At 41.1% G+C, this 27,343-nt stretch overlaps 1 protein-coding gene across 2 annotated transcripts; it reads right to left on the bottom strand.

The window, feature by feature from the left end:
* Window positions 1-1,000: 1,000 nt before the first annotated feature.
* gnb1a (guanine nucleotide binding protein (G protein), beta polypeptide 1a) lies at window positions 1,001-26,841 on the bottom strand. 2 transcript variants are annotated; one of them, XM_058389211.1, is made up of 11 exons: window positions 26,627-26,841; window positions 10,769-10,881; window positions 10,221-10,259; window positions 10,017-10,123; window positions 8,522-8,585; window positions 7,823-7,985; window positions 7,445-7,511; window positions 6,851-7,052; window positions 5,367-5,583; window positions 4,211-4,326; window positions 1,001-2,891 (listed from the first exon to the last, which is right to left on the bottom strand). In XM_058389211.1, exons 2-10 carry the CDS (start codon window positions 10,823-10,825, stop codon window positions 4,220-4,222), a joined length of 1,023 nt encoding a protein of 340 aa, XP_058245194.1. In that variant the 5' UTR covers window positions 10,826-10,881; window positions 26,627-26,841; the 3' UTR covers window positions 1,001-2,891; window positions 4,211-4,219. The 2 variants fall into 2 exon arrangements, with proteins under 2 accessions (XP_058245194.1, XP_058245193.1); XM_058389210.1 differs by having other exon boundaries at window positions 26,400-26,840.
* Between the last annotated feature and the right edge of the window lie 502 nt (window positions 26,842-27,343).

Genomic DNA, 27,343 nt, shown 5'->3' with positions numbered 1-27,343 from the left:
TCGAAAGAGACCACGCCCATTTGGAGAGAATGTTTCATCATAAGTTACAGTAACTTTTCTCTAAGGGGACAAATAAACCCAAATAAAATCAATCTTTTTTTTTTTGTCAAGCTGTTTTTACCTCCATTTTGTATAAGATACCATCAGCTTGATGTTAGACACAAATCTGACCTCAATTTTGAAGAAGAACATGAGGAAAATCACCAGTGTTGAATAAAGAACCCAGTCATCTTATTGAAGTGAAAATGGTAAAGGAAAACTCCATCCTGAAACACAGACTATGTTCCATGGGCTTTCAGGATTCCAACAGCACTTCATTAGTTAATGCTGTATTCACATTATCCCTGTGAGAAACGTCTCGCTTGTGTGTGGTGATGTCATCACAGGGGGACAAAGCTAGTGCCATGGCAAATTCTCAGGACCATTTTTCAGCAATATTAATCATCCATCCTACACGGGGTCAGGTGGAGTCTGGAGTCTGTTCCAGGAGTCTTGAGGGACACGGTGGAGGAGAGACTGGACCAGCGCAGAATCACACATCCATTCACACACTACGGACAATTTACAGACGCCTAGCATGAACGGCTCTGGACTGAGGGAGAAAACCGGAGATCCATCTTTACACTGAAATCTACTGATCCACTATCAGCAGGCAGTCCAGGGGTATTGTGGGTAATGTAGGACTCTATGAAGTAAAACTAGACCATCATGTTTGAAAAATATGAATCAGGAGGTAATCTCTCTCACACACACACACCTGAAAAATGAGTTGAAGAAACGTGTTCAGATCCTGTTAAAGATCAGAGCGCATCCTCATAAACGGCACCGACACTGAAAGGTCATCTCAAACTGCTTTATTACATCTTAAATAACAGTACATTTTAATATAGTTTCTATCTTGCATCCAGCTTTCTGTTGTACACTGAATTTAAAATTAAATACAAAAGATGGATGAGGATACAGTTGGGGTGTGCAGAGCTCTACAGTTATTTGTATGAAGAGAGAGAGAGAGAGAGAGAGAGAGAGAGAGAGAGAGAGAGAGAGAGAGAAGGAATTGATTTAATCCTTTTTTTTTTTGTAGCTTTTTCTGTATTTATTTTGTTGCCAACTCCAGGCCTAATGCACAACGACAGCACTTTTTTATTTTGTTTTTGTACAGAATGTCGCAGAGGGGAGAACAGAATGGAAGAAATGCCACTACCGCTAAGGAAAGAGCGCCTCTCGTTACACGCAGAAAGGAACAACAGAAAAATTCTCTGCCATTCAAATGCTGCAAAGTTTTTTTTTCTTTTTTTTATTAAAGGACATTAAAACCTGTTTGTTACAAAATGTCTCTAGCATTCTTTTCTTTGTGTCTGGAATTTTTTTGTCTTGCTACAGAAAGAATGACAATTTTTGTTCTAGTTTGAGTGTGTGTGTGTGTGTGTGTGTGTGTGTGAGAGGGTCGGTGTACGAGTGTTTTAGAAACTTCAAGGTATGGATAGAACAGGTCAATCGATGTGTTTGCTTCTCGAGTGCATAGCTTTGCGAGTTTAATTGGATTCTGTATGCACAGAGTAGCAAAAGAAGAGGAAAAAAAGGAATATAAATATCATTGTGATGATCTATTTAACAGGTTATTTCCTTAAAGAAAAACATCAAAGGACTTTCCATATGCACCTCTTTTTAAGCAATTCTACAGCATGCGATTCTAAGAGTTAACCCACTCATGGCAGACAACCAAAATAAAAGGTTTTTTTTTTTTTTAATTTTTTAACTTAAAAAGTTTTTTTTTTTAATATCATTATTTTCAAACATTGATTTTTACAACATGTCATTCACAGAGAAGTAACTGGGTTTTTTTTTTTTTTTTCCAAGCACGGAACGGGCACCTGTGTTGAAACCGGGTAAAAATGGAAATTCGAGTTACACCCGAAAGCCCTCCGCTCCCACCCCCCCCGAACCCTCCCGAACCCTCCACACCGAAGCTCAACCAAAAACAAAACAAAAAAAAAAAGGACATGAACATGGAGAAGAGAAAATTAAAACTGTTACACGACGGGTTAATCTTCATTTCATTTCTTGACCCTCATCAAGCAAAAAAAACAAAAACAAAACCAATAAGAGAAATATATTTAAAATGGACCGTTTTTCTTTCTTTTCTAAATGAGCATTCATCATTAACAGCATGTGCTTGGTTAGTCAACATTTTCAACATTATTCTATGTATGCAATGCTTTTATTCCTGTGCAAACAAAGACTCATGACTAGACAGAAAACAAAACAAAAAAAATAATAATAATGATAGATTGTGGGACTAAATATACAGGTCAGGCTCAAACCACTCCTCGTTTCTGACACAACAAAGCTGTATTATAACACCTGTGATTATTGTCAACATTATCCTCCATCTACAAACTTGAATCTAAAATATTCAAAGACTAAGTGATAAAAGAGCTTTTGATCCTCATTTGAAACACTAACCGTATGTAAACGGGATGTGTATTTAGAAAACAAACAGCAAAAGAAAACCCCGACTAGTGTAAGGGGACAACGTCTGCTGCCTTTCTTTTTTACTCTGTTAGATAACGTTGGCGTAAATGACGATTGCAGTGTGATGAGCGCTTGGAGAATGGTCCCGTTAGGAATGCACAGTTACTTTTGGCCCCCTCCCTCCCTCCCGCCCCCCACCATTTAATTTTGACCCCACTGACTTCCATGTGATGTACTGAATGAAATAATTGTGCTCTTTTTATGGGAAGGAGAATCGGTTTGTTTGTTTTTTTTTTGCCCTGTTGTTTCCTCAGATAACGGGGGTCAGTTGTGTTGCGTTTTAAGAAGATTGGATATGCAATAAAATTTAACATTATGTTGGAATGGTCTTCCAGTCAACTTTGGAGTCCGGATGCCATCTGAAAGGAAAGCAAGAGCAAAACCATCATTAAAGGGACTCGGAGATCAGAGAAATCATATCCTGTTTATACCCACACACACACACAATTATGAAAGCACATTTACTGGAAGTTTCAGAGCTGCCACCATTATCCTGTTTTTGACCTAGATACACCACTTTTGCATCATTTCCTGAGGTCATGCCATGCCTTCTGCAGGCAGGGGGCAGCCTACAGGCCATGTAACTGGCAGAAAGCGGGGGTAAAACATGTCCCGGATCTATCCTTTACACTGATGTCACAGTGTCTAAATACAAGCAAATAGTTACAACACTTGAATGCTAACAAAAGGAGTGGGGAGTTGGCCAACAGGACACAGCTAACTGAATTAATGAGTAATTATTTCAGGCAGAGATGGTAAGAGGAGACAGGGATCAGCTGAGTGAAAACTCCTGTTCTCCAAACATCGTAACGGACTAACCTCAGATTATAAAAAGACTACAGAAGCTGGAGGACCTGAACAAAGAGACTACACTGTTCACTTTTGGGGTAAACGGTCTGTGAAATGCTTAAACGTTGAACTTTCCTTGTGATTTAGAATCAAATTCTAGAGAAACGTGTTTCAGATGAGGAAAGCCTGTAGTTCACACAACCATATATAGTACAAAACACCAAGATTTCGCCACACTAAGGGTTTTCCCCAGACTGTCACACTTTTGTTAGAAAAGGTGCAATGATAAAAAGAGGTGCCAACAAGAAACCCCTAGCAGGCAGAGAGAGAGAGAGAATATTGCATATTCCAGTGGACAATGCAGCTCAGTGCATTCAACATCTCAGCTCAACTGATATTTTACTGCAAAAATGTTTCAATAACCATTTGAGGGCATTACCTCCAAACTTACCTTACACAACTGTAACAAAATAAACATATAGTATGGCTGCAATCCGCTCTGAGTCTGTATTAAACTGCACATAGACCGTGTACAACTGCATGAGAAGATGTTTGCTTCGACTGAATTATTTACATCACTGAGTCTTTAGTGTAAAAACCGGGCTTGTGACGCGACAACTACTTAGTTGGCAGCAGCTCCACGGGTTTTTACTGACCAAAACGTCTACAATCCCGCCTACTTATAGTCCTATTGGATCTCAAGCTCAAAGTCTGGCCAGAGAAAGTTGAAAAGAAATGATATCAGAAACAATGCAGCTTTCACGTATCCCTTCTCCTTCAAAAACAAACCTTTTCCACCTTTTTAACAGTGTAGATATCAGCACCTTTGCTTATGTCAGTGAACAATAAGATGAAGGTCAGTTTTAATGTACTGAAAGAAAAAGCTTACCTTGCAGCTTTAATTCCAGATCTTAAGGAAACTGTCCCAAGAGCCTGTGGCCACTGCCATTCCATCATCAGTAACACCCAAGCAGCTAACACGGTTATCATGGCCTGCCAGGACACCTGCAAAAAAAAGTGTTTATACTCGTAATGTAGTCCATATGCCACCTGATTCAGTTGATAATCAAGGACAGTTTAGATGAGGAGTGTGTTAAAACCATTCTTATTCAAACAGAGCTTAGCTGCAAGCTATCATTTAGCCATCCAAATCAGACACCACTACACCATGTCCAACTGGAGAACAGAGATCATTTCAAGACATCATCTCTTGTCTTGGTCAGTCTGTATGAGGTAGTGCTTCTAGAGTAAGATGCTATGAGAATTCAATCTCCATTACATGCTTTCTGATGGTGTACATAATTCATGGGGATGGTGGAGTGGCACTGCGCTCCTCAATGCAAATGCAATAAACTATTCATGTGCTGGTTGAGTGGGGAGACAAAAGGATGTGGGTGTGGGTGACATGCAACTTACAGCAAGCAAAAATGTTCTGCAGATAACGCACATCGCTCATAATAAAGGCAGAATAAGTGGCGATGTCTTTAGAATACCGGTGTTTAGGTAATTAATATGTTTAATTACACTTTTAATGACTGTCATGTGGTGAGAAAGTTCAGGGGGATTGGTCAAGAAGGTTATCCACTCGTGAAATTATCCAGTTCATTGATCACATTGCACAAGGAGAGTATGTATGAATATAATAATCAGACTTTACTCGCTGCATTATTTGCTAGCAGAAGGAACACTGAAGACAATGTAATGTAAAATATTATGAAATCAGAGCATGCGGCTCTGTGTGTTCCAACAGATGGCATCTAATAAGCACCAGCAGATGCATTTCCATCCATTTTCATCATCGATTGTGGTCTGAATGCAACCGTAATTCCATTAAAAGTACTGAATGTCATGCATACCCTTTATTACAACCTTATACTCTGTTGATCTCCATTCAGTCCTGTAATATTAGCTCCATTAGGATCTCTAATGGGTCTAAAAATCCTTTTCGAATCTCAAACTTCCGTTCTTTCATCATTCACCAAATCCTCCAGAATCCCCATACCCAGCCCAGTGAAGCTACTCTATACGGCGTCTCCTGCACTGACCTGCACGGTCGGCTTTGAGGGTGTCCCAGACATTGCAGTTGAAGTCATCGTAGCCGGCGAGCAGCAAACGACCGCTTTTGGAAAAGGCCACCGAGGTAATGCCGCAGATGATGTTGTCGTGCGAGTACACCATCAGCTCCTGGTCGGCACGCAGGTCAAACAGCCTGCAGGTGGCGTCGTCCGAGCCTGTGGCAAACGCATTCCCGTTGGGGAAGAACTGGAAAGAAAAATAAAGTACATAAATACAGACACAGGGAACTTGTCTCCACATGCAGTGTTAAAACAATGCTGTTAAGCCCACACTAACTGCAGAACTGGGTGTGCAATGATGGTAGTACAACACGGCTCAGGACTGGACACCAGTGTCTAGCTAAATGTGCAGTAGGACTGTTTAACTCCACCAGGGGGAGCTCAGAACACAAAAGTAGATTTTGTGTGCTGTCGTCAATGGGAGGCAGAAAAGAAAGCTTGCATGTACCATACCTGCTATCTACTAGTGGCTCAGTACTGTATAGCACAACTAGCAGTGTAGAGTTTTTCAGACATATCACTGTGAAATATCCTCATCAGTTGCATATTTTATTTTGCTAAGGGGCAATCAAAATAGCCACGGCTCAAGCATTCCTGAACCTTTTTATTTCACTGTCCTGAATGAAAATGAGTGCATGTCAAATGCTGTAGCCTATAAGAGTAGAACCAGTGCTTACTCTTCTCCATCAGTACATTCAGACTGGTCACATTTCTGCTACCAGCACTACAGATGAATTTGATTAATGATCAGTGGGCAGCTGGTTGGTGGTGTGCACAAAACAAGCGAAAACAAATCTGCTGAACACCGCAAACTGTTTAATGTTAAATATTTAATATCATTTAGATTTCACTCCGTCACAGTGCGATTAAGTAGATTATTCCAGGAGGTTATTACTTAACTAGTGCAGTATGGGTTGAATGAAGGTTTTTCAGTGTATAACAAAAAAAAGAAAAGAATACTAGGTGTCAACCAAATTTAGTGGTAGAAAATACATTCATCTCTACAGTAAAAAAGACCTTACTTGGCCATCTTACTAAGGAGAAAAAGTGTATGCAGCATAAATGAAAGCCCTGTATATGAACCGCAAACTCCATTCTCTTATGAAACCATCGCAGTACTTGGTGCCGGGAAAAATCTTGCCTACATCACTCATCCCATTAATGTGTTTAAAAGTGTATCTGCACATTTTTCTATGAAGGCCGATTCACTCTATTCACCCATGCCACAAAACAGACTGGATTTGTGGTGAAAGTTCACCTTAATACAGTGTCATGGCAAGGAGGATCTTTAATCTGTATTCATATGTACTAACTTGTATTATGGGAAACAGCCTATGCCATCATGTTTCCTATAGTAGTGTGCTAATGTAACATAACGTTCTGCTCATGATACGTTGGTGAAGGCAGTAGAGAACAGGGAGATATTCTGGACGCTGCATGCGTGCGATACATACACAGATGGCGTTGATGTCGGACTCATGGCCAGTGAAGGTCTGTCTGCACATGCCCTCTCTGATATCCCAAAGCTTAGCAGAGGCATCACAGGCACCAGAGACAAACAAGCGGGCATCTGGGGCCAGAGACAGAGACATCACATCCCCAGTGTGACCTGCAAACGTGGTCGTCTGCTGCCCCGTCTCAATGTCCCAAAGAGCACTGCAGATGTAACGGACAGGATTAGTAACAGCACCAAAGACAGAAGGAAAAATGTGCACAGCATTTGTTTAATGATTAAATGAAAAACATAAGTTTTGAAATTAAAATAGAAACCTGCTATGCGACCAGTGCAATACTGAACCTACAGACTCATTCAAATCTTATAGAATTTTACAATAAAACCATGTTAAGTAAACATCAAGAAATTGGAAATATATTTTCCCATAGGGTATGGATTAATCAGGAAAGTTTTTGTTTGAAATATTCCAATTGTCAGATTGAATAGTCATCCAGCAGTCTGCCCAGTCAGAGCATCATGTGAGCCTATGTAAGTGTCTGTGTCTGATGCAAATGGCTCAAGCAGGAGTGCTGGTGCACTACCCCAAACCTACCAGGTGGTGTCGCCTGAGCTAGTGACAATCTGGTTGTCGTCCAGGAAACGACAGCAGGAGAGGTAACCTGTGTAAAAACACAAGGCAGAAAATTACACAACTGGACAAAGGAGGAGATACATGTATGGACACATGCACACTATGCCACAATGTTGCTGACATCTGGTCTTAAAAGTCCACAGTACAATACACTATTTCTCCAGTTCCACCTGATGTAACCCATAAAACCTTTGATGAATCAAACTGGAGTCACTGGTATTGCAAAAACAATCCTCCAGTGGCAGATTTTAGGGCTTTATCTCCCTTCATCTGCTATATAAATGAGCTAAACAAACATGTCATCAAACCGTCATCACTGCTAGCTCATCACTCACTAACCTGTATGGCCAGCCAGCTCACGGCTCACACGGACATTGCCCTCACGCGTCTTCAGATTGTAGATGGAGCAGATGTTGTCCAGGCCACCGCAAGCCACGTAATTGCCAGACGGAGCGTACGCACACGTCATCACCCATGAGGAGCGCAACGGGATGGCATGCACCTATAACAGGACAGTGCTCATGTAAGAAATTCGGAATCAATTGCATTGAGGACGACACTGATTTGGCTGCTTCAGTTAAACATAGATGGCTGCAATTTCGTTGAACTGGTGAAGATAAATGCAATAAACATTAGATTTCAATTTCTTTTAAATCTGGACCACTAAATCACAAGCTACAGATTGGCTTAGATGTAATTATAATTAGCCGTATAACGTGGTGGCACAGTTATTAGGACTGTTCCATTTATAAAAACAATTTTTTGATTATATATCTGAAGTTTTCTAGAAATGAATAATGATAAAAAATAATATTTTCATAAGAATCTGTGATTTATTTATAACAATCAACAAAAATAACTGATCATAAAAGTTTACCCACAAAGATCTGAACAATAAAAAGCTGTTCATGTTAACAGGTCAGCAAATTTAGTACAGTTTGCTATAACAAGCAGAACTCGAGAAATAATGAAAGTTGCTTCTAGAAAATTCAGCAATTAACAGTGGAAGTGAAGAGGCTTTTGGGAAATCAGGCTCACCTTGTTTGTTGTATAGCTGTCCCAAATGATAAGTTTACCATCCTGGGAAGCACTGACAAGGAGCCTGTAAAGAGAAAAAGAGTTCATCGGCGGTCTTATTTTTCTATTGTGTATAGATCTCAATGTAATCTCTGAATGGAAATACTGACAGAAGGTCAACTGAATTCTAAACAATTATTACTTTAATGTCAAAAGATTTCTACATAAACGTAAACATACATTTGCATGCCTGGGGCCTCTGCACCTTTCGTGTGAGTGAGACATTCCCTGGACTTTGTGGTGAAACCATACAATGATATGATTATCATAAACCACCTCCACAGAGCAAGCCATCATGTTGTCAGTACATATTCCTTCGGAGTTATTTGAATAAACAAAACCACCAGGAATTTTTTTTCGTGCACATGGGAGAGGTGGAGATGATGTGACCATGACTACGTTGCTATCAGGAGAGTTAACATAAACTTTCCACAGTGATTCAGTATAATGCCATGCCGTTAATGGATGCACTCCACCTACCCAAGGGGAAAAAACCCAATAAAAACAGGAGAAGGAGGGGCTGGCTGACTGTACAAACAGGACACTAATTTTAAATACCATCTCAAACATCAGAAACAAATAAACTATGAAAATAAGAATGGAGGGGGGAAAAAATGTTAACTAGCTTGCAACTTTGTGTACAGTGCTAAGCTACACTCACTGTTGTTGAATAATAAGATGCTTAGCTGAGATTGTGTGGCATTATCTTCCTGTCTGAGCCCAACTCAATAACCCAGGAGTAGAATTAAGAGTCTTCTGCACCAGTAGATTACACGAGTTCAGTTACATCTACTGATTAATGATGACCGGAACAAAAAAAAAACAAACAAGCTAGCTAAATGTTCGAAGACTGCATCTGGAACAAAAAGATGCTCTTCGTTTTTTCATGTGCATCACATGCTAAGCTTCATCATGTGGCTTACTATAAAAAAAAAATACTTCTGTAGAGTGCAATTAGTTACACAGCTACAACCCAACAAAGAACAGATGCCATTTGCTGTGCACCTTGAAGAATAGAGATTGCTTCGCCTCCTTCAAAACGAACAGAAATGAATGTTTGCTTGTCAGAGGACGACCATTTTGTCAGAACACGCAGAATGCATTTAGCTGAGCGAAGTAGCATGACAAAGCACACAGGGAATCTCTGGGGCCTAACTTCACCTGCAGCCTCCCAATTAACCTCCTGGAGACCAGGGTGCATGTGCGTACAACCAGATATCCCTTGCGTGAGCACAAACTCTTCGCAAATACCTTTATCAGAACGTCCAGGGCTGTTCTTTTTATACCCATGTTTCCAAAGCCTAGCTTTAAACTGCATCTCTATCACCATCTCCATCCAATCTTATCAACAAGTGATTTAAAACAAACAAACAAACAAAAAAAAAAACAAATCCTAGATCAGGTGCTTGCTGAAATGGCTCTGGTGTTTTTCAGTACACAGCTTGAATGAGATTACCTCGAGTCAGTGCCCCAGTGCATGGCGTAGATTTTAGCCAGGTGACCTCTCAGTGTCCGCCTGGTGCGCATTTGAATTCGCCCAACTGGGTCGATGTTGGCTGTAATCTGTGCGGATACACAAACGGAAGAAATCCATGACACAAATACTGTTTATATTTTCAAAATGATCGACGTTATTTCCAGATTGGGATTATCCGCTCACCTGAGACAGGGTGGCATCCGCACATGCTTTCCTTGCATCCTAAAAAATGACAAAATAGCCATCAATTTATAGAACTGCCATTGGTACAGTTCCTGTTATTTGCAGTTCGTAATTTAGTGGGCAGTATTTATATTTAAAGGTGTGATTTTTAGTTAATAATCACATAAATGTTAAAGATCTTTGTCATTCTGCATGCAAGTAACAAGCACCGCTAAGCATGTGGTTTAAAGAAAGCTACAAGTTTTAACATTAACTGTAAATTCCAAAACCTGTAGCATTTAAGGCCACATAATCTATATATTACTAAAGTAGTGTAGTTTAGTAATACTAAAGTATTACTAAAGAAATAACTATTGAATTGATCTATTACTTTTAAAATAATATGGAAATGTGCCTAACGCATCCTTTATATACCACATACACAAAGTGAGCAGGCAGCACAGTTGTGACACAGTAATTACATGCCAATTATGTATATAAGCCAAGTATTCTCTTGTAGAAATCCCCAATGGCACCCTGGACAAGTTGCACTGTGTGTGGAGACTCACTCTGATCTGGTTCTTCAGCTGTTCAGCCTCCTGACGTAGCTGGTCGAGTTCGCTCATTTTCCTCTTCTAAATGGTATGCTTCACTCCTGCCTCGCGCTGGGTCACTTACTGATCTGAGAACGACAGAAAAGGAGAGGGAGAGAGGGCAAAAAGGTGAGGTTAAGCCTGCAGGCGTAAGCTTCAGGAGATACAACGGTCAGTGAGAACAGCCAGTCAAATCCTTTTAACTTAATCTATCCTTTGTCATTTCAATTAGTTTAAGCAAGGTGATCTAGAATAAAAGCACTGTTTACCATTTGTGGAAGAATTTTCATTCTCTAGCTATGAAACACACACTGCCAACATTCAGGAATGCAACAGAAGATTTATACAAAGCTCCAAACTAATATGGAGCAACGTAAAACCAAAACACCTCGACAAGCCATTCTACCAGGGGGAAAGGTAACAATGCTGTGTGAAGAACTCGACATTTTACAAGTCCATGGTGAAGACCAGCAGTCCCACACACAGCTTTAAACTCGGCCATCTTAGCCATCAGGCTAAGCAAAGGCAATAAATGTGCCATAATAAAAAACTGATCCAAGCATGGCACACTTGTGCGCTCGCGCCCTCTCTCTCTCTCTGCTGGTGTGTGTCCTTGCCAACCCAAGAAGCTGTTACTAAGCAACAGGGTTCTGCAGCAGCCCATGCTAAAGATCACCATTTCGGCGCTGGTGCAGAGAGAAAGCTATTTACAAATCGAGACTGACAGATCCCACAGCAAATTCAGCTGGCTTCACAGCTTCAGTGTGCAGAAATGTGGCTAATTCAACCTTAGTCTTAAGGTAAATGTAGCCACTGTCAGGAATAATCTACAGCATACGGTGCTGTACTAGGCAAAGCCTGGTCCTTGTTCATTTATAAGCGGTCCAGCGGTGCTATAAGAACACATGTGGCAAATGTCCCATTTTGCAAATAACTGTATCCTGGAGACCATTGTAGCCACCCTCAAGGGCAGAATGAGCTTTGATCCATTCTGTACATGTGGCAAGGCACTTAACGGTTTCATAACGTACCCTTAGATAAAGGAAAAATGGGACCGAGAGGTTTAACATAAAAAAAAAAAAAATTCAGATGAACAAACTGGTGAATGTACAGCAGAAAAAAATGAAAGAAAAAAATGTGCACAGCCCTGAATGGATGTGAAAGCTCTTAGCAGCTCTGGACACTGTCCTCCTTCCCTCCAAAGTCACACTAGTAATCCAGGGACACTTAATTCAGCTCGTCCACGCAAATCCGGTTAACACGGAATCTGCTGATGATCCTAAAAGGAGTGACTCTTCTGCTGACCCAAATCCATCTGTGAACGCGCTTAATGCCAACACTTTTACTCGCACAGTGCACCTTCATGGCTAAAAAAGAAAAAGATGACAAAACACACTATCACCTCTACTGAATCTAACACATAATTGAAAGATGTGTTGAACTGGAGCTTGAAATATCATTTGGGTGGCTTTGGTAATTAACCTTCATGATCCAAAAGTACCCCCAGTTGGTGACGTACCAACAGCCATCCTTAAACACCAATAAAAAGAATCTGTGTTAAGACTGATTTTCAAAAACCAAGAAAACCACAAGCAACCATTAAGCTATTCTCTGGCTATTAGTACTGTTTTAAGAACACTGTCCATTTTAGCGAACAAGCTCACTAAACCTTACTAGACTATAAATTCCTAACATATACCATGCATGACCGAACCTTACCTTGCCCCTTTAGGCTTAGTCACAGATCCTGTACGTCTGATGGTCAACGACCTTCTGAATGGATGCTGTATCCAATAAACACCTAACCTTGATATGCTAGAATGCTATATGCCGATTGGCCAGCGGGGCTAAATACGTTCGCATTTAGCCAATGCAACTTAAGCCCGAAATAATCCAGCCAATAAAAATGTGTCATGCTAATATTGCTAATACTCCTATTAACCATTAGAAGCACAAGAGAGTTAGCACTAGTTCTGCCCAAGTCTTCATGACCTGTATATGGCCTTCCTGCCTCTGAGACTCACGCTTCATACAGAGAATTTCTAGACTGCTGAAGAGTTAATATGAATTTACTAAAGCTTTCTCCTGTTCATTTTGGTCACGCATTGCAGTATTCAATAAAGAGCGAAGGACTAAAACGGGAAAGTCGACAATAGTTAGGCAGTTCTCATCATGAACACGCATGGCTGAAACGGCTTTGTTCGTAGAGAAATAAAGAGAAATGAGAGTGAGAAGAGGAAAATGACAGCAGTAAGTAAGAGCCGAGACTAGAGAAAGAGAGAAGAAGGGAAAAGCGGGAGGGAAAAAAAGACGAGCCGCAGCTCTTATGCACTGCCTCCCTCCTCTCTCCCCTTCCCCTTTTTCTCTGCACTATTTTTAGTCAGGTGGTGGATGGGCTCGGCTGAGAGGGTGGAAGCGGTCTTCACATTTTCCAGCTAGGCCTATCAGCTCCGTCATCTCCGCACAATGATGCCCCTCCAATACACACACACACACACACAGCATAAAAAAGTCCAGGCCTGAGCCACACTCATTTATTTCTCCAAAAGGCTCTGATTATATTAGTGGCTAGTTATAGGCTGCCGGAGAAAGATTTTAGTGTTTTTTTTTTTTTTTTTTTTTTTAGTTCTGTCGTAGGCAGGAAGGAAAGAAATGGGACTGTAAAAGACTTCCTTCTGGTCATAAGAGAGGTGGGCGATGCTTTAACAGAGCTGACTGGAAAGCGAAAATCATCTTTATTCAAATGTACCAGCAAACGGTCTGAAATTGGTCAACCCTCATTACTGATACAAAGACTGAGCTTTCATTGAAAGATTACACAAGCTAGCATTTATAAAATTTCGTTCTGAAAATACATTTCATCATGACAAATGAGGCAAGGAGGAATTTCTCAGAAGGGAAAAAACAACTACAGTTCAATGGCACGAACGTTTCCATTTAAACATGTATTAAACACTAGGAGTCAGGTGAGAAATTGATGTAAAATGGGCCGTTTCGGTCACTTAAATCTTCACATTTGTGCAAGGCACACAACACACACAGAACAGATAACGCCAACATTCAAATTAGGGTTGTTATGGTGGCACAATGTATAATGTATTACTATCTATTTTTAATCACTACAATCAAGTAACTTACTCCAACTGCAATGCCCCAAAACTTCTACATCCCCCTTCGTCTTGCACAGTACAACACGGCACTGCAGGCCAAAGCTAAACCAAACACAGAAAATCCGTTCTCAAAAATGTCTTACAAAAAAAAAAAAAAAAAAAAAAAAAGAATTTCTGGTTACCATTATGTTTTAACGGCAATTAAAAACCGGATACTGTATTTTAAGCCTAGGCTCTCATACTGTGAAAATTCCAAGCTGTAAGACGGATAGCTTCATATTTCTGCAAGAACAGTTTTGTGTATCTTTAAACCTGTCCTCGGATGGACGTTCAGTCCCTTTGACTTGCAAGATAAATGGCTGAAAGGTTCTGCTGCACCGGATTTCTCACAGGAAAACAGATGTCCTCAAAAGCGTTTGCATAGTGCACGTCAAATGAAAGAATTACGCAACGTTTGTCTGAACACCTACAGACCTCTCGCAGGTCATGATCGGAAACACTAAGAACACGGGTACCGAGCTGCAGTGTTTTCAAATATCATTACAAATCTGAGAGGGCAGTGTGCTATTTTAAGGCCATATCACTCACCTCTAACAGAGAGATTAGCCTAATGGGACTCTATACTCAAGAGGATGAGTCGGAGTGCAGCTTTTCTAATGAGGACTACAGTGAAGGAGACTGGGGTGTGGTCACCTTCAGAGACGTATGCGTACACAGATCTGTCCAGATCTGCTTAGAAGTTGCATTCCTTGACTGCAGCATACAACATGCACTTCTTTACCTTCTGGCCAAGCTCCATGAGATTCACCGAAGCTTACGATTTAAGTCGAAGAGAGTCAAGTTTACTCAGTGAACGCAACCGCGAACGCTTCTGAATTCAAGTCTAATTGAAAGAAGCTAAATCACTCTTGAGGGCTAGGTGACCGGTTCAAAGTTTGCAGCATAGCTTTTCTCACAGTGTGCCTATCTATTAAACATGGTGCCCCGATTCTGCTTCTGGGGGCTTAATAATTTAAGACCACCCCCACCTCCCTCCCTCCACCCTAAAGGCTTATGGGTAGCTCCGAGGGATTAACTCCTTATTATCCAAAAAGTCTTGTGCGAAAGCTGCAAAGACGAAGCATTGATTCGATCATCCTTTTGGGTCAAATAAAGTGAATTGACAGAAGTGAGAATATTCCTCAGGAGTGAGAGTAGTCCATTTGACTACATTTTTGACTAGTGATACTCAGCAGTGATCAACAGTAGGAAGTGTGCATAAATACAGCACGCAAGGCATTTATAGCGATCGACTGTGAGGGTTTTTGTGTTGCAACTGCAGAGCAGGAAGTAGAAATGCTGCACCCTGCTAAAAGCCATGGCCATTAATAGTGTGGAAAATCTAACCCTAGAGTTCACTCTCTTCCTGATGTGAAGTTACTTTTTGTTGGAAGATGACCAAAAATTAAAAAAAAATTAAAAAAACAGGAGAGAGAGAGAGAAAAAAAACCCTGACAATGTGCCACTTTCACTTCACAGAAATATTTAGCAAACCACAACTACATTAATAAAAGGGTCACACAAAACCAGCTGTCAGGACTAATCTTACACTCACACATTTATTCTTTGATTAAATTGACTAGAGGCACTGTGGGTATTTTGAATTTGGTGCGCCATGTTCTTGTACACTTCGGTGACATCACGCGACAACAAAGTCAGCTGAAAGTGTACGAGTATGTGCGTTACAAACAGGAAACGGAGGGTGGAGTGAGCCACAGGACTACAGTACACATATGGCTCATGTTCTGAACGGATACACAAACAGACACCCTAAGGTACAGACAAAAAGGTTACAATACTCTTTTTTAATTTGTTATGGAATAAGACGACATCCAGTGAAAATTTATATAGGGGTGGACAGTGGTTTTTGTTTTCTTTTTTCTTTCTTAGTGCTGCATGTGCTCTGGACATTGTAACACCAGCACAGGCTTTATCCGGGAAACGTTGCTCTTGAAGGCTGACGGTTTGACAGCGGGGAAATAGCACCACACCTTACACACTTCGAGGCCAACTCCTTAAAAACAATACCATTTCTCTACTATTCTCTCTTTCATTTAACATTCAGGGTTGGTCTGAATGGGCTGACGATACAGCACTAGTTAATCCACACAACCTGAATGCACAAAACCTTCTTCGCTGCTCTTTGCTGGCTGTAGCCCAAGGTAATAACGCACTTATAATGGATTTAGTGTATACGGTGAATAAGTGCATGCGCTGAAGTTCCGGCTGCACGAGATGCTCTAAATGGCTGCCGTGAGCATGTGTGTTTAGACACACCATGCGCTTACAGCCATGCGCTCAAGACAGACTATGCAATATTTAACAGCACTCTGCCAGCTGCCTCCCATTCCCTCTAACCATCCTCAATTTAAAAACAGGTTCGAGCAACACACGACTCGTTCTTTCATTCTTAGACTCCCTCCATCTTTCTCTCTCTGATGTAGGAGGCAGGCAGCAGGACCATCTCCATGTGGCCTGTTTCTCCAGGGCCTTAAAGGAGCTCATGCATGTAAATATAATTGAAACACAAGGGGTCAGAAAGAGTGCTGGGACCACAAGTCTGAAGGTGGCTGATGGAGGATGCGCTAGTTGCTGGAAGCCACTCCTTAAAAAGCCTTGCTGCTTTGCCACTCCTTTCTCCTTCACGCGAGTGTAAACTACACTGCTTTTTCTCGCACTAACCAATCCAGAGCATGTGCAAACATTTTACATCAGCTGTATTCCTCGTGTGTTAACCTTTCTCTAAAAAACAGCTGAAGAGCAAATTCCCCACCCACTAACTGAATCATCCATAACGCACAAGGCACCCTATTCTGTATACTGCATCAGGTTGTCCAATTTTTGGTGCAAGAGTTCATTTATTGATCATTTGAACACAAGCATTAATTCTACCATCATGCTATCTTTTGTTCCAACAGCATCATTACTCGTGTGCTTTCACCAAGGTTCAGACATGGACCATGAACCCCTTGTAGAGATGCTGTTCTTTATACTCTTGGCCCTTTCCACACACAGCATGTTCGCTCTCCAAACCTTGACATCGTGCCATATTCTCCACACAGCAGTCGCTCCAGAGAAACCATAAACCCACCGCCCTTGAACTTTTTCAAATCTTCTTTCTACATGATCCAGGAAGTAGCTAAGTAGTTTCTATCGGGTATTAATCATGCTGAAAGGATCTTGAACGATACAGACTGATGGAAAAAGAACTATATAATGGCAGGAACCTGCTGAACCCACATGCACGTTAGGTACAGATTTTTCTCTGACGTCACGGCGTGAAACTGTGGTTTTGTATTTGCTATGAAGGAGTTAGGACTCCATCTCTCATGGCTGCTGAACAGGCTGTTAGTTTGCTGCCTATAATCTCTTGTAATTTAATAACATGTTTGCAATTTAATTTCACTTTGTTTTATTATTACTCCCTCATGCCATGGCGTGCGTTTCCAAATCGCTTTCGCACATTTGCGTGGATGAAAAAATATTTTCAAGAAGTGTTCTCGTAGATGTCGATTTGGAAAAAAAAAAAGTGTGTAGAAATATGGGCGTGGCTTGAATAAGCAAAAGGGACAGTCATGTACAGGACAAAAAGTCATCAGATTTGCACAAACCTAGGGGTATAAACCATAGCTTTCTACATAATATGCCAATTAAGATTTAGTAGTCTGCGATAGAGATGTGACCAACTTCAGGATCTGGGGCAGACCTACTTTTAGTTAGGAGGCTTATGATCAGATAAAAGCGTCAGTTTTAAGCTTATAAAATTATTTATGCATCATCTATATAAACTGTATCATACCATTCCTGTACGGAAAATCATTTCATAACCAATAATAATTTGCCTTTTAATCAAAACATATACTAATATGCATGATCAAAAAAAAAATGGACAGAATCTTTATAATGTTTGTTAAATCACTGAAAACATTCACTTACCATAAACAGTGCTATGAAAAAGAGAGAGAGAGAGAAAAAAAAAGTGTCACACCTTTTCATAACTATTTTTCAAATCTACAGTTGGGGAAGTGCCAAGATATTGTGTTGTCAGATTATGATGGAAGACCCAAGAGTCCTGGGAGTTGGAGGTCGCAGTGCAGTGATTTTCTGGACCGAATCAATCCTAGCATCAGTTTGAGCTCCTGGTCTTACTGGTGCCAAGGTTAAGAGTAACCATCAACACTGGGACAACTTTAGTTTTGCCTTCTACATTCTCTCTACTTCCTCTTTGAGAGACGCAGTGGTTAACACCACCGCCCTATGCAAGGGCACGGCTTTAAATCCACGCAAAGGCAACAGTGCTTAGTAGAGTTGCACAAGGTACTGAAAGTTGCATACCTTGTCAATAATACAAAATAGTAAACAACTCGACGAGTTGTTTTCTGCAACTATTCTGCATCTAAACAGGGCGACTATATGGTCTGAACTATTATTCCGTATGTTGCCAGGTCAAATTGCAGATGCTAATTTAGCTCTTAGAGGCAAGACACACAAAGCAGCTTGTGGAAAACTTGAGCTCAAGCGTTCGTATTTGGGCACATTTTGCTTACAAGGAGACAAAAATAACTGCAAAAGGAATTCAAAAAGAAAATCCATCCAGTGCAAAACAGCTAAGACCAGCAACTTGTCTAAGCTTCAGTTCCACAAGCTTTCTGACCTCTACAGGCAGCCGACATCGCTCCATGCTGGCGAGCTCCCGTGATTCGAAAAACATTTTATTTAGACATATAGCTACCTTGCTAAAACTTTAACGGAGCCAAATTTTATAGAGCACCTGCTAAAACCCAACACGATGGGCGTGAAAGATGATTTGAGCATAACCTCAAATTATGAAATAATGTTTAACAGTGCATGTGGTGTGAAGTGTCTTTCACACTTTTACTCTGTGCTTTGACAACTATTTTTAGCTTCCTAATGGCACAGCTTGGGGTCATATAGTATTGGGTTTTAAATGGAACTGCTGTGAGTAACTTTTTAGTCGGGGTTAATAATGAAGATGTATAGCATTTATGTTCAGACAAGAACAATGTACCACTAGAGTCCTGACTGATCAGCATGACTCGGCTCAAATACATAAACTGAACATAACCTTGTTTTTATTTCATGATGCAGTTGTTTCTGCTGTTTATCTTGCAAAGAGAATACAATTCATAAAACTGAGTAACTCCTACTTTAGTACTGACAATTTTAATGCTTTTTATTGATTGTGGGGGGGGGGCCCTCTGGTAATGGCATCAAAGTCTAAGTACTGAAATGGTAACAACCCCAATCTTTGTGCCCAGCACTACTAACAAGTGAGAACACACTCGCTCAGATTAATAGGTCCATGTCCAATTTTGAGGAACCAGGACAGCTCGGTGCTAAGTGGGCTATTAGAGCAAACCAAAAATGGACAGTGTGTGTGTGTAAATTTCACGCTGCTTGTGAATGGTACATGGAATACTGGTTTAACTTACCAAACCTTACCAACAGCAACAAGATCACTGAAGCAGGGCCCAAACAAACAAACAATATCTGAAGTCAGTGTCCTGTATTCTCTGGGCACACGACTGACCAGCCCTTAATGGATTCCTTCTTTTTCATCTATTTTCTCCCATTATACGGGAATTAAAGAAGCGTTATACATGGTTTCTGAAGAAGGTATACTGTGCAATGTAGACCTAACACCACCCTAAGCACACAGATCCTCAGAGTCTGGCCACAGTGTCAACGCTGCCTATTTTATATCTACATTTAACATGCAGCATCTGCCCTTAAAAAAGAGAAGAGGGAACAGAATCACTAGTTTCGAGGCTTTTAAGCCACATTAATGGATAACTGCAATTTGCACTAAAAGTAAAGAAAAAAGGCTAGCGTGAGAATAAAGAGAAGAGAGTTGTTACCTTTTAAACTTCAGTCCTCAGCAACATCTTTACCACACAATATAACTGTAAATAAATAGAAAGCGTTCACTTGTTTGTGCCCCTCCCTTTCCACTTCATATCCAGTAATTCAGACAGTAGGGTTTGAAAGCAAATCAGAAGACCTTGGGAGGGGCAGCCAGGGCAATTCATCCTCTTCCAAATATAAACAGGGTCGTTTTTAAGTGCAAGACTTCTTTTACCAACTGAACTTTTGACATGGAAATTATTAATAGACCTTAATATCTGTGGCGTAAGATGGGAGCGAGTGCCACAGAGAGTTTATTTAGGTCACATGCAGCACGGTAAAAGATGGCGGCAATATGACACGAGGACTGATCAGTGATGGAGATTTCAGAGGAACCACTGGACTGGCATTTCCACTGCTGCACAATTACAAAAGGAAAATATTTTTGCACTATGCGAACAAAACAATTAGAGTTGAATGAATTGCATGTGATGTCGCTACAAAGACCATTACAAGATTTCCAGACAATGAAAGTACACAATGAAACGCCCTGTTCTTCTGTCAGGTTTATCTGTGTTACACTTGATTACGAACACAATGCATTAACTGTGTAGATAGTCTGCCTAAGCCGCCTATAGGTATGCTTGCCTTGCTGCTTAACAAGAGTGAACTCACTAGTCATTCCACTGCCCGTGTGTTGATGCCTCCAGCTAAACTGGTTCCTCTGGATAACGCTCGTGTTGTCTGTACTCTGGCCCTGAGACACTCACTTAAAATGCCAACACTACCAACGATTAAAAATGTTAGAGTCTCTTCCAGATGCAACACGTCCACCGTCGGGATCCGACGAGAACCTTTTTGGTTCTAAGACACAGAACACACTTGTCCTTGAATGATACATTTGGCTTCTTTAATTAAAAAGAAAAAAAAGAAAGGTATGGAAAAAGTTCAGCCAGACAAGTTCATCTGTAACTACATAAACACACTCCACACAGAAGCTAACGTTTTAGAGGCGCTACTGAGCAAAACTGCCGCGTGACTCACAACTAATCATTTCATTTCCACACAAGGACGGTCTCATTTTGGAATTAGCTCTTCTGTTTCTAAACTAAGGGATGAAAAATAACGGGGAGGGGGGGGGACGGACTTGGCAACATGTACGTGTATTTTCTTTTTGTTGTTCAGACCTATGAATGTAAACAGAAAGCCAAGCCTTAATTCAAAAACTCCTTTGGCAGCGTATGCAAAAATTACAACAGGTGTACACCATGACTTGCAAAATCCTCTCCCATTACCATAGAGTTTGGATATTCAAAACCGTACCGTAGCGTGAGCCCACTGACCGGTAACAGGCAAAGGGAGGACAGTTTTATGCAAACCAGTCTGTGAACAGGAAAGATGAAGTCGCTTAGTTGGACAGGCTTTCTGACAACTGTTACTACTGTATAGGTAAACAAAAGATTATAGACAATATAAAGGTATCGATTGAAATAAAGACATCTATTAAAAGTCCACGAACTGCACAAGCCTTAACTTTTATTTGGCTTTTCTAACTAATGGAAGAAATTTGAAACAAAAAAAAAAAAAAAAAAAACTGTACAGCCGTATGAAAGCTGCTTCATTTTCAATTTCTAAACTTCTCCATGTTTCCCCCTCATTCTGGTCAAGCACTGGACATGGCACTGGTATGTATTGTTAATGTTATTGATAATGTATTAGCTCATTGGTAAAGGTTTTGGGCTCCTATAGAGAAGATTGTGTGGTCAAATCCCAGCACCACAAAGCTGCAATATTGGGTGCTTGTGCAAAATCCCCTGCTTAAACGTATCCTGTCTCTATTTTAAGTGCGTAAAGGCTTTAGTTAAATAAGAAAATGGGCCTTTTAAGGTCAACTAAAATGACCGGTTTCTGCTAAATAAGTCAGCTCAACCAGTACAAATCGAATTTTATTGCTGACATGGCTGACCAATATCACAATCAATCATTTAGGACTAGTGCTAACCAATCACACTGAGCTAATAAATGCTATGGCTCTAACCGAACAAAAAAAACTGATACAGATTATAATGCCTAGTGAAGGCTCACCCAGATCACACTGTGCTGGAGCCATAGTGAATTTTAGAGAATTGTTGAATATTTGCCACTTTCGCAATGTTTGTGTCTTGTTTTACATTCATTCCTTCATTCAGTTGTGACTTCCGTGAAATTTCCAGAGATGCGGCAAGAAAATCATCCACTAATCAGATTTTTTTAAAGAACTCTGATCACTAAAGAATCAAAGTACATTTACAGTAATTCCACTTAAACAAAACCCGCCTGCAGACTCAGCTTCTTGCTTTGAAAGGCTTCTCTAGGCCAGTACTCCGGCATACAACTACAGAGATGTGCTTAAAACAACTATCCACTTTCATCTGTGGTGATAAACACAATGAATGATGCAATTAAAACAAAAAATAGCCCAAACTAAACCAGGACTGTGTGTGCATGGAGAGATTCTGCTTAGATCATGTTGGATGAATTAGGCCCACTCACAAAATACAGCTCTCTCGGGTTAATATTACAGGCTTTTAAGCTCTGAAGATGATCAACTATAGCTGTTCTACCAACCCAACATAACTTCTACATTTCTAGATTTGGTATCTAAATGTTATTTTTGGACCTGACAATCTCTCGCTACCTCCGTTTGTTTACACCTGGCTATAGTCCTAAAACACAGATATAAACAGTTGGGAGAAGACAGAACATGGAAGCAAAGGCTTGAAAAATAGTTAACAGGAAACACATGCACAAGCAAAAAAATAACTTCCTACTACAGGATTTTTACTGGGCGTTGTAAAAGAGGTCTACTGGGGCCATTCTCATTGCTCAGGAACTGATCGTTTTTTTTTTTTTCCTACACTTTGCTTGGAGCAATGCAAAATGAAGAGTAAACCGTTCAGACTTGATCCTGCAGTTTGCCTAAAAACATCTTTAAAACATAAAATTTGATGTCTTCAATTTGGAAAAGGCAATAAAAAGCCACATACTACCAAATCCAAGACCCGTGACGTTACACTCATTCTCACACATCTTTATGAGCATCAGGTCCGGTCCTAGGGTTTGGTGACTTCCTTACTCAAAGACGCCGGGTTCAACTTACCAGTTCATTACCAGGTTTGTTTGGCGTTCAGAGCAGCATAAACCATCTGTACAGGATTCCAGTCGTAACCTGAAACGATGACCCCTCCCCGACAACAAGAACAGCCATTGAACCCAACACAAACAGCATACATTACCAGTTCATCTTGATGGTGTGAGGTGCATTTTTCATGCTCTGTTGCTGCGACAAGTGTTTAACTGGATTTACACTGTAAAACCACTGACCCTTTTTCGCTGCCACTGACAAAAATCGTATCGTGCACAGAATCTTCCTTTGAAGAAGCGAAAAAATTTCTTTACATAAAAACACCGACGTGTCTGCGATGCTACGACGTTCATCTAAAAACCACCAACAGGAGAAAAATGCGTGAAGAATTACGGCACAGGTACCAATCTCTAGAGGTAATGAATATTCAAAATATTATATCCTCTTAAACGAATGCTGAAAGCACAGGCTATTTTTTCGAACACAAATCTGACTACCGCGATATGAGCTAGATCCTTCGACGTGGATACAGTTCCTTTACTGAAATCTCACACACGGTACGTGTGGCACAGACTTTCATTCAGAATGTGTCTCAAATTGCAAAGGGCTACTAAATGGGCTTGTAACCTAGAGTGAAAGTCGTTTGTGGGAATGGGAGAGTGCTTGGGGGAAGGAAAAATAAATAAATAAAACAAATGACTCAAATCAGCTGTATCAATGACCAAGCCCATAATCCTAAAAGCTGAGGTCCAAAGACAGCAAGAATTTAATCCTATTCAGGATAGCAGGCTGAAAATGGAGGGGGATAAACACACACACAGAGAGAAAGAGAGGTTAAAACTAAATGTCCACTATGTTAGGGCAGGTAATGGCAAGCTGGACATATGTTTCTCGCTTAAACCTGGAATAACATCTGGGAGCACAAGAGAGGAATAAACAGGTTAGAATATAAAATCTCTTATTAAGAATGATCACTCGGACACTGATTATAGCCTTTAAGAAAGGTGATGCTGCACAGAGCAGTACTGGAGCATTATTTTAAGGCATGGATGTTCAAAACGGATGCCATGATGGTGCTGCACACTCTCAATACGGATGTGTGTCACTGAGCACAACTATTGAGCAAACAATGTCTTGTCTTAATGTGTGCACAAGCCGAGTCATGTGTGACTTGGCCTACATGTGTTATGGCGCAAAGAAAAAAAAAATAGGGAAATGTGTCGCGGCTGTCACTGTATCGAGAAGGAGCGCGTGCAAAACGGTCACTATTAAAGTGACTGCAAGTCAGCACAGATTCCTGAAAGAAAGAAAAAAAAGAAACTCCCATGATCACTGCTAGACATCTGCATGATCCGACATACCGACTAAATGAGGTTGAGTGCACTGGGTATAAAAGTGAAAGCCCCAGTAGTTATTCCACTCCTCCATGTTGTCCTGAATCTGCTGCCATTAAACACGATCGCTTAGCAAAAAGGAAAAAAAAATGCAATTTCCTACCACATCGGAAGCTAATCTAGAGAAACATTATCGGAATATGGCTTTTCCACGTAACCACAGTGCCCAGTGCTAATGTGCTGCTTGGTCGGAGGCAGGAAAGCGGCGGAGGGAAAAGAAGAAGAAGAAAAAAAATCGCTGCAAACGCCATCTTGTTGGTTGCAGCTGCTTCAGGTCGAGAATACAGGGAGCCATTGATTATACGGGGGATCAATTCAGCATTGTGAAGATAAATGTTTAGCGAGATTTACACACGGTTTTTTACGGTCGTGTGGATGAAAATCGCCCCAAAAAAAATCGCTTTAATAATCGGTGTGTGTGTGTTTCCCAGCGCGCTTCAGTATTACACCAGACTCCTCAATCTCACGCGCCACACAGACTGCAGTGACAAACCGGCTCGATCCAACACAGTTCAGTTTTCTCAAACACATCATTCCTAACAATCTCTTTGCTACATGTCTCTCTTTTGCTGTTCGACAGCTTCCTTCTTGTAAAGAAAGAGAAAGCCGCCCTGTTTCCTCTACAACACCGCCGCCACCTCCAACAGGGCCGAGATTTGCAGCAGCCGGGTGAGAGAGAGAGAGAGAGAGAGAGAGGGGAGAGAGATCACCCAAAAAGCCAATTAACTCATTTCCAGATCGTTAAAAATGGAGGATCAGTTCGAAGATCCGATCAAAAATAACAAACAAACAAACAACCATAAGGTTAGAGCTGAGTTGTTAAAATGGGAAATGGCTGAGAAGAGGAGGAGGAGCGGCCGACATCGAGCTGTCACTCACAACCCGGCTGATGCAGGCATCATCCAACACACACACACACACACAGTATTCTTATTAATAATAATTTATCCTAATCCTCCATTCACACATAATCCAGAAGCTAAAAGTTAGCCATTGCAAAAATGACAGTGGCTAATCCTGCAGCAATCGCCTCATCTTTAACAGCTTTAGTGTGTGTGTGTGTTGTTTACTCAAAAAATGATTATAAAAATCAGTTTCTATTCATGTTGAGTGCTAGTGGTAATATTACAGGAGAAATACATGCCGTTGCATACTAGGATTTCAGGAGCTAAGGGTTAACAGGATTTTCCCCAAACACACGCCCTGATTTCGGCCTGTTTGGAAAAATCCAGTAAAGCTCCGTACTGGAAATCACTAGATCAGGATCTGAGGGGAAAATCATCTGGGGTGGTGATGGTGGTGGTGATGATGGGATCCTTTCTGCACATAAGGAGCCATTTCCAGCGTCACTGTATCTGAACCTCGACTCGTACGAATCCACATAGACAAGTTGAAATGTTGGTTAAAATAATGCCTGTGGTGTGAATGTCGAGGCAGGAGTTGTAGTTTTTAAACACGGAAAGGCCCTGAATAGCTAAAGCAACTTGCTTCCAAGATGGATCTCTTATCCGCACCGGAACCCTTCAAATGGTGGACGGAGGTTTCACCAGAAAAACACACACACCACACACACAGGCACAGAATGTGTGTGTGTGTCCAGTATGGAAAAAAAAAAAAAAAAACAAGGTCACTACTGCTAACGGGAACTTTTCTACGACTACAAATAAGAAAAATAAAAAAGCATTAGATTGGATTATGCAAAGCGTTTCTGAATGAAGAGGAGAGTATTAGCTTGCTAGCTAACACAGCTAGGAAGCTCGAATGCTAGACATTTTCTGGCACATGACCGTGATTTTTTACAAAGGTCCGCCACTCTCAAAGCTCATCCTACAGGAATACTGTTGAAACTGGAAAACAGTTCTCTGTATGAGCGAAATATTTAATAAAACCCCGTTCGTTAGCAGTGTGTTTAGTTTAGCAGCAGCTTCCCCCACCCCCGTCACACAAGCAGGGAAGTCAATCAACCCAATTAGCCGACTAGCTAGCTCTCTGCAGCTACGCCTTAGCCGTAACCATAATGTAAATAAGATTTGAATAAAAGTCAAGCGAAACGTTCAAAAAACTCTTGCCCTTACCCGTTCTCAGTCGTGGGAATCCGTTGTTTATATCGCATTGACTGGAAACAGCAAAGATAAAGAGTTCCCCCTTTCTCTCCGTCGAGCTAACGAGCTTCACCGAGGAGCGCCACTCCCCGCACCCAGCTTTCGATACGCCAAACGGGGGGGAACACACACCGGCACACCACGGGCGCGAAGACAGCGGCACGTTTCACTCTCACACACACTCTCACACACACACTCACAATAATTCAGCTGCAAACAACGCGTCTTTTTTTCCCCCCTCTGACGCTGGCTCAAATCAAAGTTGTTTACTCCGGTCCCTATCCGAACGTAGCCTCCCTTTCTGTCCCGCTGTTCGCTCGCTCTCCTGCTCTGTCTTTCTTTCTCTCTCCTCGCCGCGGTCTCTCAGGCGCTTCCTCCGGCCATCAAACGGCAGAGATGGGCGCGGTAACCCTGCGCTTCGCTCTGGGAAACCCCACACTCTCGCGCCTGCGTCACCACGTAACGCGCGCAACCCAACCGGGGACGTAGCTATTGAAAGCTAGTGCTAAAACCTCAGAATGCTAACCAGCTTTAAACTATTTACATACGAAAAGTCTTAGACTATTCAAAACAAGCACTTGTCCCAGCACAGGCTAGATCATTTATTTAAGGTTGTTACAAAATACACTAAATATAATACACGTTCTAGCTGTCAAAACACAGAAAAGGCTGGTAGTCAAATTTGTGCTTGTAGCATTGCTAAATTACAGGCAACTTATTTATAAGAACAGCAGGGCAATGAACAAACCCTCAGATATTTATTGATAAAATGTATAAAAGTTATCAGGAAGGTCAATAAGATGGTCTACCAGCTTGACCAGCTCTCTCTGGTTTGTTTTTGTTTTTTGTTTGTTTGTTATTTTTGTCACAGAATCATTCCTCAACTGAGGTCTTCTTCCAATAAATAAAATGTAATG

The sequence above is a fragment of the Hemibagrus wyckioides genome, linkage group LG05 (assembly GCF_019097595.1).
Source record: "Hemibagrus wyckioides isolate EC202008001 linkage group LG05, SWU_Hwy_1.0, whole genome shotgun sequence".
NCBI classification, from domain to species: domain Eukaryota; kingdom Metazoa; phylum Chordata; class Actinopteri; order Siluriformes; family Bagridae; genus Hemibagrus; species Hemibagrus wyckioides.
The sequence above is the reverse complement of the archived record's forward strand: the minus strand, read 5'-3'. Positions and strand labels throughout refer to the sequence as shown.